This window comes from Rhipicephalus sanguineus, chromosome 1, assembly GCF_013339695.2.
Source record: "Rhipicephalus sanguineus isolate Rsan-2018 chromosome 1, BIME_Rsan_1.4, whole genome shotgun sequence".
NCBI classification, from domain to species: Eukaryota; Metazoa; Arthropoda; class Arachnida; order Ixodida; family Ixodidae; genus Rhipicephalus; species Rhipicephalus sanguineus.
This window is the reverse complement of record NC_051176.1, coordinates 154996659-155007971: the sequence shown is the minus strand read 5'-3', so window position 1 is coordinate 155007971 and position 11313 is coordinate 154996659. Positions and strand designations below refer to the sequence as shown.

At 45.2% G+C, this 11313-nt stretch overlaps 1 protein-coding gene across 1 annotated transcript in view; it reads left to right on the top strand.

The window, feature by feature from the left end:
- The first annotated feature begins 5051 nt into the window (after positions 1-5051).
- The window catches only part of LOC119400537 (argininosuccinate synthase), a 51085-nt gene continuing 44823 nt past the window's right edge, over positions 5052-11313 (top strand). Inside the window, exon 1 of the mRNA XM_037667601.2 lies at positions 5052-5206. Within this exon, the coding sequence (XP_037523529.1) occupies positions 5105-5206 (102 nt within the window). The 5' untranslated portion in view covers positions 5052-5104. The remainder of the gene's footprint in view (positions 5207-11313) is intronic.

The following is an 11313-nucleotide window of genomic DNA, read 5'->3' as shown; positions in this document are numbered from 1 at the left end:
TGTGACATAATATGCCTCCGAAATTTCTCGCGTTGTTTGGTTAGGTTGATGGTACAAAATTACTGTGCTTTCGAAGATGGGATTACATTTTCATGACTGACATATCGATGCGAGATGAGACGGCTGCATTCAATGAATTTCGATGCTCGCTGAGGCGCGTATTAAGTCTGGCCGATGTACATGTGGACACAAGAAAGAGAAATTTGCGGTTAACTCCTACACAATTTACAAAACAATTGGCATGCCTCTGACCGCATTTTTCTTTGCCCACCGCAGACCCCTGCGACCTTAGTGCGACTAAGCTTATTTAGGGCGCCAAACACAACCTTCCCCCCCAGATCGCTTCTCTACGTTCTTCAGGCCATGCGACTTCTTATACATATGTGGAATAACTGCAGTATTTCTAGTTTCTTCATTATTTACGGATGGAGGACGTCCGTGTTAATCTTTCTTTGCCATGCGAACAGATTTTCGCAAACCGATACAACGATACGCAGGATATCCTGCCTCTTTGATCACTTTGCAGCTGGAAACTACTGCTCATCTTATGTGCGCAAGTTTTTTTTCCAATGCCGTGCGTAATCATGACATCAGAATTCCTCGTTTAACAATATTCGAGTGCGCCGACGCGAAATGAAACACCGATTTCACTGAACGCGGGCTATACTGCCCGAAAACATGTTCCGCAGTGAAACTTAAAAGCATGTATCAAGAAACTGCAATTATCGGAGCAAGGCATCTCGCAAGTGAATTCTAGTCCCATCCCTTTTTCTTTAAACGCCTTTAGAATGTGCTCACTTCTTAGTACAGCGCGTGACTCGTAAATTAAAATCAAATAATCATCTCTATACCTGAACACTGTAACACCTCTCTCAGTCTTGTTCAACCCGATCACGAGCCGCCATGGCATTATGCCATAGGGGCTTGTGTACAAGTAATCATTGAATAAATACAAACTCGGTGTTCCAGCTCACATTGCTCACGATAGCACGTTTTGACTGCATGTATCGGCACGTGATAAGTCGCATGCTGCTTAACTGCTACATCTGGTATACATCCGCTTGGTAATACCCACACTGACTGCATCATTCCTTTCAAATTTCATGCGTAGAGGTACATGCAGGTGCGTTCAGACATGTGTAGTATTTAGGATTTAATAATAGTCAACCAGCGGCAACGCGTTTTTTTCGTTTGGTGCTCCCACGGCGCCAACGAGCAGCGAGCGACGGAAGAGCCGGCGAGCTCGCCGTATACACTTTTTCCATAGTGCTTCGCGCGCCCGCGGGGTCTCTTCCCCGTCGTTTTGCTGGGAATCCGTCCACGGCGGCATGCCCGGCTTGCTCGGCATTCCGGCAGACAGGTGCACGCACAATGGCGTCTGTCACGATGAATTCCAGGCCAAACGTAACAACGAGAACCGGAAAATAAAACGTATTATGCGAAAATCGTATTAACCAAGGAGGTTAAAGAAAGGAGGAAAATATGCATACCCTGTCAGCAACTCACTTTTATTGAGCAACGGTTAAGTAGCTGGTCAATTTGCGCTGCACTTTCTTCTTTTTGCGGCGAAAAGATCGCCTGGCCGCGATTTTTTCTCAGCAAAACCGACGCTGCTGCGGCCTCATCGTCCCTGCAATGGGCAGAAAGTGGTTTGTTGGAACGCGGTTTGAGCTAGTATACTGAAGAATAAACGTAGAATCTCTAGATATATCGGTCGAGATCCGCTTTCGCGGTCGTATTATCCAATCTTGGGCAAAAATGTGATCGTGTTAAACGCATGCAAATGCATTATTTCCGAGGGACGTTGGCCGGGAAAAAAAAGCGTATTAAGCTGAAAGACGTATTATGCAGAATCGTATCAACGAGATTCCACTGTATTCACATTTTGCAATCGTGGATGTGTAGACTAGTCCTAACGTCAGCGTGTGTTACTGACAAACGCGTCTTCCACAAACTGTGGAGGCTCCTAGATGGTTTCGGCTTGGGCTTGGTGATTCATCTTGATGGGAACTGATGCGCACAAAAGACAGGGACGTCTGTCGATCTATGTTCCTTCTTGTGTCCCTGTCTTTTGTGCGCATCAGTTCCCATCAAGATGTGGAGACTTAGAAGCATAATCATATCAATTGGTAGACCATGTTCATTTTGCATTGGTAAGTAATCTAATGGCAATATGTGTTATGGGTAAGGAGAGAAAACTGGGCAAATTGGATTACGTTCATGGTTTGCAGCGCAAAGGACACGGACAAAAGGGAGACAAGGCGACACGCTCGTGTTGAAAGACGGCGCTCGTTTCGCCTGGTCTCCCCTTTGTTTGTGTCCTTTTGTGCTGTAAATCATGAGTGTTATAGGTGGGTATTTTTTAGGGTTGTTTCAAGAACATCTCAAAAGAAAATTGCACCCAAGCATTGAATAGATGCGTGCTCAATGATCTTCGGCTTATTGCACACGAGAGATTCCGTTGTCCATGGCATAAATATATGCCTTCTTCAGCAAGCCACGTTTTGGCTGCTACGCTATTATAGTGAAGCTTAAATATGAACGAAGTCGATATCAGAAAGAGAGAACTTTGTAGAAGTGTCGGTTATACACGTGATGTTTATAGATCTCACACAGAACCGCCTGTCTGAATTTATGGTGATGTATTGCGGAGACTAAATAAAAAGAGAGGGCGTGTAGCCCAGTGATTAAGAGACTTGCCTTCGGAGCGTGGGGGCCCGGGTTGAAACCCCAGCACCGGTAACAAAATTTTCCCACTGTTTGGTTTCTTCCGCCACTCCATAGAGTTCAGAATGCTTCTAGAGTTATACAGCAACTCTAAATGCTCCAACACATATTACCTTTTCAACTGCTTCCTACACTCTAAGAAAAAATCGAGTAATTGGGGAGTATTTCTGCCACACAACAATAATCGTCATCTGGCTTGATCGCACTTCCTTTCTTGAAAACCCGGCTCTCGTCACTTTCCTATCAAGAATATGCTATGTCACGCTGATAACGCGCGTCGCCATTCGTGACCGGGAAGTGCCGGGACCGTGGTGATAACGCGAGGAGAGTACGCGAGGTGGATGACGATTATTGTTGTGCGGCAGAAATACTCCCCCAAATACTCGATTTTTTATTAGACTGATAGAGGGCACTAGGCGGTTCTGCACACAAACGGAGAAATCCCATACAGCTTCGCTGTAAAAATAAGACGCGCGAGAACCAGAAACCAGTGCACTGGATCACTATTTCAAAATTCAGAGACACATGGTCGAACATAGTCAAATTGAAACCAATGTCAACATTGATTGGGTACCATAAACTAACTCAGTGAACCGTAGGAGACACAACACAACCGTTTCAAAAGATGGTTGTAGAACAACGTCATTCGTCAGTTTGTTCCAGTCTCTGACAATACTTGAAACAAGAAAAGAAAACACAAATTAAAAACAAAACAATTATTGCACGATTGAAAGGGTGCGTGTTATACTGAGACTGTTGAGGGTGTATAATGTGCACTAGGACGCAGAAATGACGAGACCGAGCACACAAGTGACATTTATTCACACGTTACGGAGCTTACATGCGTAACCTATATGATACAGCTGGTATGAAGGCCTCTTATTTTGCCATCGTGCTCGCTCCCTCTTCATATCGGGCTCGCCGTGTTCGAAAGTGGTGGCTGCGAATTGGCATCCTTGCCGTGTTGCTCGAGTCTCTTCGAGTCATTTCTTGAGCCCACGGGCGATGATACAAACGTACTTCCGAGCAATAGGCCTCTCGGAGCAGTGAGCGAGAAACTATATTTAGCTTATATTTTGACAAGCACGGAGCGACGCACCGCCTGTGCACGCGACTTGCGACTGATCGAGTACAACGAATTCTTTATTATACATAGCGACATTGAAGTAGGGATATCACATTTATTCATTCAGTGGAAAGCTTACATGCTCCACTAATGATACTTCTAGTGGATGTCTTAGGTGCATATCGTGCAATAGTGCTCTCCCTTTTCTAAGTATAGTCCCACTGTGGTCAAAGTCTTGCTGCCCGAGCCCCTACACGTGCTTTCGCGTCGAACTCCCGCGTGTGTGAATTGGGCAACCTCCGTCATTGTTCCGCTGTACGTCACTCCTCTGAATGTGACCAGTTCTTGTTTTCCCAGATCTTTCTTCAAACGAAGTTGACATACAGCACATCCTCGATGTAGACGTTGCGGGTAACACAAGTACGAGCAGCATCCCTATGCATGAAAACGAATGAATTTTGAGGAGATGGGCGGGTTTGCCTTCAGAAAGAACTGATAAAATGTATGGTGGGGCGTCAGAATAGTGAACTTTGAGATCGAATCGAATGCGAATCGAATAATGTCAGAAGCGAATCGAATACTCTTGGAATTGTTTTCGAATACCTGACACCCGTTTTAAATGCGAAGCATTTCTTTTTACAGTTAGTATGGAATGATGTTCACACCCTAACGTTCATGATTCTAGCATTAAAAACACAAATGGAGCATTAGGAACAAATTAGCTGGCGTTAAAGTCCGGCGAGACGAACGACGTAGTCTACTGCACTACGGAAGGTATATGCCAGTTTTGTGGCTAGGCATAGCCCGCGGGGATGAAATCTGTCGTACTACAAATACTGTGTCCATTTTGGCAGCTGACATTTCTAAGTATTCGGAAACTATTATAAGATATTCGTATTTAAGAATAGTAGCTATTTGATTCAAATACTGAATCCCACAGGACACTACTTGGTTCGATATTCAAAATTTCGTACGTTGTCACAACCTTAAAAAAAAAAAAGTTCTCATAATGCGCAGCAGCATCACAAGAGCGCCCGTGATCGCTCTCGAAGTGGCCTGCGAATGACGCGTCCAGGATAACCTTTATCTCAGCTCTCGAAGAAAAAAAAAACCGCTTGAAAGCTGATAACATACGAAGCAAAGTTCACAGAAAACAAGATATCGTGGCTGATCCGCAATATTCTAGTTTTTTTTTTTTTTTTCTCACGTCGGGGCGAGCTTAGCGACAGAGCACTGGCGCTGCTAGTTACCGTTTCTGTTTGTCAGGCAAGCTGTTCATTTCGATTTGTGTGTGAAGCAGCCTGCTGCGTTATGTCGAAGCCGACGGTCGTGCTCGCCTACAGCGGGGGCCTGGACACCTCGTGCATTCTCGCTTGGCTCATCGAACAAGGATACGATGTGGTCGCCTTCATGGTGGGTTTCCTTTCAAAAGAGCAATATTTCCCTGAGGACCTCGCTGTAGCTTAAAAAACAACAACAACAACAACAAAAAAAAAAAAAACAAAAACACGACGGATAATTTTGAGCAGAACACAAGGCGAAGTTTTCATGTACTTTATTGCATAAAAAAATCAAGTACGCTAGTATTTTAACCAAAGTGCGGGAAGAGGTAGAGGATACGATTGAGAAACTGAGGAAGGTTGTATGAGTATTAAAGCATGTATACGCCAAATGGTCTGATGTGGGCCAGCTATGTGGTAACGTTATCCAAAAGTGCCATTTGGTATGGTGGGGGAGGTGTCACAGTGCTGGAAGGGGCGTTTCCAAAAAAAAAATAAATAAACTGCATGGTCTAGAAATGAACGATCACATAATGAAATACGATGTTGTCGAACACATAAACTGTGTGAATTGAAGAAGTACGAATAATAAAAAAATGCAGGTATAGACGGTCACCCGCTCGCCGTTTTCAATGCCTTGATGGCTAACACCAACGTGACTCGGAGACGCAGTGGCACTCGCGTGCGCAAAGCCGATTGTTTTGCTGTGCTTTGGCATTATGCGATGTCACTGAGACGCTCTTGCATTCTGTATCAAGTGAACAACGAGGGGTGCGCCCCACCACGGTGGTCTAGTGGTTATGGCACTCGACTGCTGACCCGAAGGTCGTGGGATCGAATCCCGGCCGCTGCTGCTGCGTTTTCGATGGAGGCGAAAATGTTTGAGGCCCGTGTACTTAGATTTAGATGCACGTCAAAGAACCGCAGGTGGTCGAAATTTCCGGAGCCCTCCACTACGGCGTCTGTCATAATCATATCGTGTTTTTGGGGCGTTAAACCCAGATATTGAGTTGAACAACGAGGGTCAGTTGTACGTACCGATGCAAAGCAAATGCCCTGGTCGTTGTTCTGTAACCGGCGCTCTTCCGGGGAAATTGTGCAAATGCGGAAAGCAACGCTTCAAGACGTATCGACTGTGCGAAAAGCTTCGTTGCAAAAAAAAAAAAAATCATCTAACATAGGAAGATAAAATCAGTGCTTAGGGCAGCCTTTGATGTTCATGTTGCAGCGGGATGGGCTGTGCGGGGTTGCCGGCGTTCTCACAACTGGCTGGCGTATAGCGACGGGTCATCGAATACGAGGGGCGCTTAAAAGCTCTTGAATTAATCTACATTGCAGTTATCACTGTTTGACAGCTCCAAATGCATGGTTCTAGGTTCTATGATACGGAGCGGCCACAGTTCAGCAGTGTCTCCTAACTGTTGTAACCTCGGCATGTTTTGCACGCCTTCCCAGTTGGTGCAGTCAAGTACGTCACACGAAGGGGATACTGCTCGGTTGGGCATCGCTTAGCTTTTCTTTTTGCTTATTTAAAATTATTTTCACACTTTCTTGAGCATTTCTGCTATCAGACGCATAATAGTAGTGTCTCGTAGACGTAGAGTTGCCATTATAGCCTAGCGTGGTAAAAAACGCCAGCGCTCGTATTGTTAAGTCATCTTCTGTGTCTTTCGTCTTTTGCGTTGTTCCAAAATGAACCCAAACCAACTAGCCAAACTCTCCCTTTTGCTGAAAAAAAAAAGAAAAAAAAAAAAAACCCACGCCAGGCCTGCGTGGAGCGCGCAGCACAGTCACAGCGAAAGCTGGAGGCCTTTCTAGAGCCCGTTCGAAACTCTCTTTGGGGAACTAATACAAGTAGAGGTGTGCTAATACTGAAATTTCATTTCGAATCGAATTCGAATCGAATAGCGCCGAATAGTAGCCAAAACTATCGAATACCGAGTCGAATATCGAATACAAAAGATCTTATTGAAAATTGAAAGGAAGAACAAAGAAATGAAATCTACTCATGTCTTCGAGCCCCTAATGTAGTGAGTTACGGCTACCGAAAGGCTACAGATTGTCATGCAGCAACACGAGCTGTTCCACATGACCTGTATGGCTTGAGGTTGTCTCGCCGTGATGTGATGGTGTTTCCTGAAGTTGAAAACATGCGCTCACTGCGCACCTCTGTAGCAGGGATGGGAAGGTATCGTGACGCAACTTTGGCGATATCTGGATAAAGTGCAGCTCCACGCTCTTTCCAGTATTTCAAATGATCATCCTTTGTTGGGATCAGTGGCTCAAATAAGTATTTTGAACCTCCTGACTATGAGGTCCGAGCTTAGTGTGCTAGTTAATTTTTTTGCGCTAGCAGTTCAACAGTCTCACAAAGTGTTTCTTGGCCCTTTTTGGTGGAGCCATGAGGTGCGGAAATTATATAATCTCCTTTAAAATAAACATGCACTCTCTTTGAACCAGGATGTCGTTGAAAGTTTTAACGAAATGCCTATATACTGTAACAACGTTAGCGTTAGTTTTAGCCACCCTACCCTAACCAAGTTTCGCTATTGGTCTTTGTCGCGTTTTAGATATTCGTCCTCTCGAATTATTTGAAACTTCGACTACTAGCTATACAAAAGTCGAATCGAATTATTTGATTCGAATTCGAAACTCGAATACTCGCACACCTCCAAATACAAGCACACATGCAATGTATCCACTACGCCACAAATCATAATTTTTGTGAAGTTGCCATTATTCGTCTTTCTGCGGAAGAGCGAAGTAACCGCTGCACATCTGTAAGGCATTATGTGCACTTTCTTCAAGACTGTAGGATTGGGCTTGTTGGTACAACATGATTATGAGTGCAAAACAGCGCAGCCGACAGCAGGGGCAGAAGAGGACACAGAGCGCTGAACTTCCAACAGTTTATTTCTTTTGAATGCCTTCGCTTTTATACAGTTACACACTGTCACACCAACCATGCGCGGAACACAATGATGTTACAATTCATCACGTGGACAAACCTAAATAGATCTTTTCCCTAACAGTGAGAGCGACAGAGGGGGTACTTACACAATCATCCTTTAAAGGAAAAATCTTACCAGCTTCGATGATTTCGCGTGTGATGCGATCTCTGCTTCTGGCGACAATGCTACAATCTGAATATCTTGGTCGACACCCACACGTGCTACAGTGAGCGGACAGCCACCCTTGCTTTGACCGATCAACATTGTACAGATGCTCTTTCAACCTTTCATTCAAACACCGACCCGTCTGACCAACGTAATATTTTTCACATGACAACGGCAGCTGATAAACTACGTTACATAGACAATCTCTAAATTTATTTGCGTAGTTTGCAGTACACGCCCGATTGGGTCTGGACGCTGTGACAGACATTTTGTAGTAGGTGGGGAGCTTTAAACCGCACACTCGTTGCGCAATTAGCATTGCGTGACGCCTGGCTGTTATTTTGCTCTTCTGCCACGCTCTGTGACATACGTTAATGTGAGAAAGAGCGAGAGGGAAAGTACTTTATTGAGACCCTGAGGAAATGAAGCATGGGGGCCTTATGAGTTTCCTTGGCAACCAATACAAGTGTACTTGCGAGGAACCCACTACGCTATAACTCATCATAATTTTTGTGAAGTAGGAAAGCAGCCACTATATGCCATTTTTCGTCATTGTGCGGAGAACCGTGGTACCCGCTAAACGCCTGTAAGGCATTATGTGTACTTTGTTGATGCTGTGCCTGATGACGATGAAGAATTATGGCAGAACGCTTTGTAATGGGTTGGAAGCATTCAACAAACCACTCGTTGCGCAATTCGCGTCGTGTGACGCCTGGTTGTTATTTTACTCTTCTACCACGCTATATATATTATATATGCTAATGTGGTTCATTCCCGACATGAAGCCTGTATAGGGTCTTTTTGCAAAGCAGTTTCAAGCACCGGCATGGCTGGGCAGTACTGGGCTCCCACGCAGAGGCCCGAAGTTCGAACCCCGTTCCTCCTGGGAAACTTTTTCTTATTTCGTTTTTTTATTTCGCGCGATAGCGGTTACGGACACCGGCGGCGGCGGACAACTACGGCGCCAAAAACGACCGTTGAAATGATCTCATAACAGCTTTCACTGTAAAATCGCGGGAGTTGGAGTGAAATAGAGTTCTTCTCATAGTTCTTGAAATAAAGTTCTTGCCTTTTAAGTGTTCTGCTTTGAGATTTCTACAGTGAAGGTTGTTATCAGATCACAACGGCAGTGGGGTAGTTGTCCGCCGCTGCCGCCGCTGGTGTCCGTAACCACTATCGCGCGAAATAAGAAAGAAAATGAAATGAGAAAAGAATATCCGGGATCGGACGGGATTTGAAAACGGGCCCTCTGAGGGGCAGTCGAGTATTCTACCACAGAGCCACGCTGGTGCTTGATAGTCTTTTGTAAAAAGACCCTATACAGGAGTCATGTCGGGCAAGGAATCGCGTTAACATGTGCAATATTGCGTGGCAGAAGAGTAAAATGACAACCAGGCGTCACACAATGCTAATTGCGCAATGAGTGTGTGGTTTAAAGCTTCCCACCCACTACAAAGTGCTCAACCATAATTATTCATCGTCACCAGCCACATGCATCACCAACAAAGTGCACATAATGCCTTACAGATGTGTAGCGGGTACTTCGCTTATCCGCAGAAAGACGAATAATGGCATTGTGGGTGCTTCCCTACGTCGCAAAAATTATGATTTGTGGCGTAGTGGATACCTTGCATGTGCACTTGCATTAGCTTCCCCAAGAGAGTTAGAACGGGCTAGAGAGGCCGCTCTTTCATCTTTCGCTGTGACTATGCTGCGCGTTCCGCGCAGGCCTGGTGTTTTTTTAGATGCGAAGCAGCTTATGAACGAGGCCTGTCCCCCCGGCGTAACCAGTGCCCGCGTGCCACAAGATGTATGGAAGAAAGAAGAGAACGAAGTGTTGGCACGAGAGGAGAGCTCGCGCATGGTGTGCAGAAAGGAATGTTTGGCTGAGAGAAAGGTGCCACTAGATGTATAGAAGAAAGAAGAGGACGAAGTGAGAGCGAAGTGTTGGCACGAGAGGAGAGCTCGCTCATGGTGTCAGAAAGGAATGTTTGTTTGACATATGGACTTGCGGTAGAGTGCTCGCTCCTCTGCAGCACGTGCTCTAGTATAAATCATGCAAGGTACCCACTACGCCATAAATCATGCAAGGTACCCTTAGATGCGAAGCAGTTCGGGAACGAGGCCTGTCCCCCCGGCGTCGCGTCGGCGTAGCCAGTGCCCCAGCCGATCCGGAGCGGCGGGCTTGCGAAGCGAAGCGAAACGGGCGCGTTGACATCGCATTCTCAAACTTTAAGCTACAACCTTTGCAACAAGAGCCATTAACTTTATACTTTTCGGACCACAAGGCCGTTATACTCAAGGGGAAACGTTTCCCTGAGCTTAAAGTCATATATGACGAGTGACAACATCAGGGGAACCTTGAATGGAAGGACCATGAGCAGTGATGAAGATAATAAAACATTCACAGAAATCTAAGTCGACTCATGGCTGCTTCGCATACTCAGGGTTCCCTTTACGGGGAGATGGTGAGATTTTTTTCCTGATTTTTTTTTTTTTTGAGGTGTCGCGCTACTAAGCTCGAGGTTGCGGGTTCGATTGCAGGCCACGGCGGCCGCATTTTGTTGGGGGCGAAGTGCAAAGACACCCGTGTACTTATATTTAGGGGCACGTTAAAGAACCCCAAGTGGTCATAATAGTCAAAATCAATCCGGAGACCTCCACTATGGCGTTCCTAATAATGGTATCGTGGTTTTGGTATGTAAAAATAAACACCGGCAGGTACTTTCAGGATGTTTCGGCCCTCTTGGGAGAAACACGTGGTATATAAGCCACAACAAACTTGAAAGAAAGAAGAATTTCCAATAGACTAGGTGAGATCTATTTTTATCTCACTGCGTAAAAAACGAGACGCAAAAAAAGCTCAAATGATAAAAACTTGGCTTAATGCCTCATGTCAGAAAACAAGCTTTCAACATAAAATAGAGAAGGCTTGAATCATTCATGGGAAGAGATTACAAGAGAGTTACGAGAGCTCAGAACAGGGCGTGGTGCCAGAGATCACATCGCAAACATAAGATGGTTGGTGGAAGCTTGTAAGGAATACGAAAAACCACAGTATTTTTGTTTCACCGCCTATAACAATGCTTTTCATTCAGTGGACCACTACAACTTGTCGGTGTAT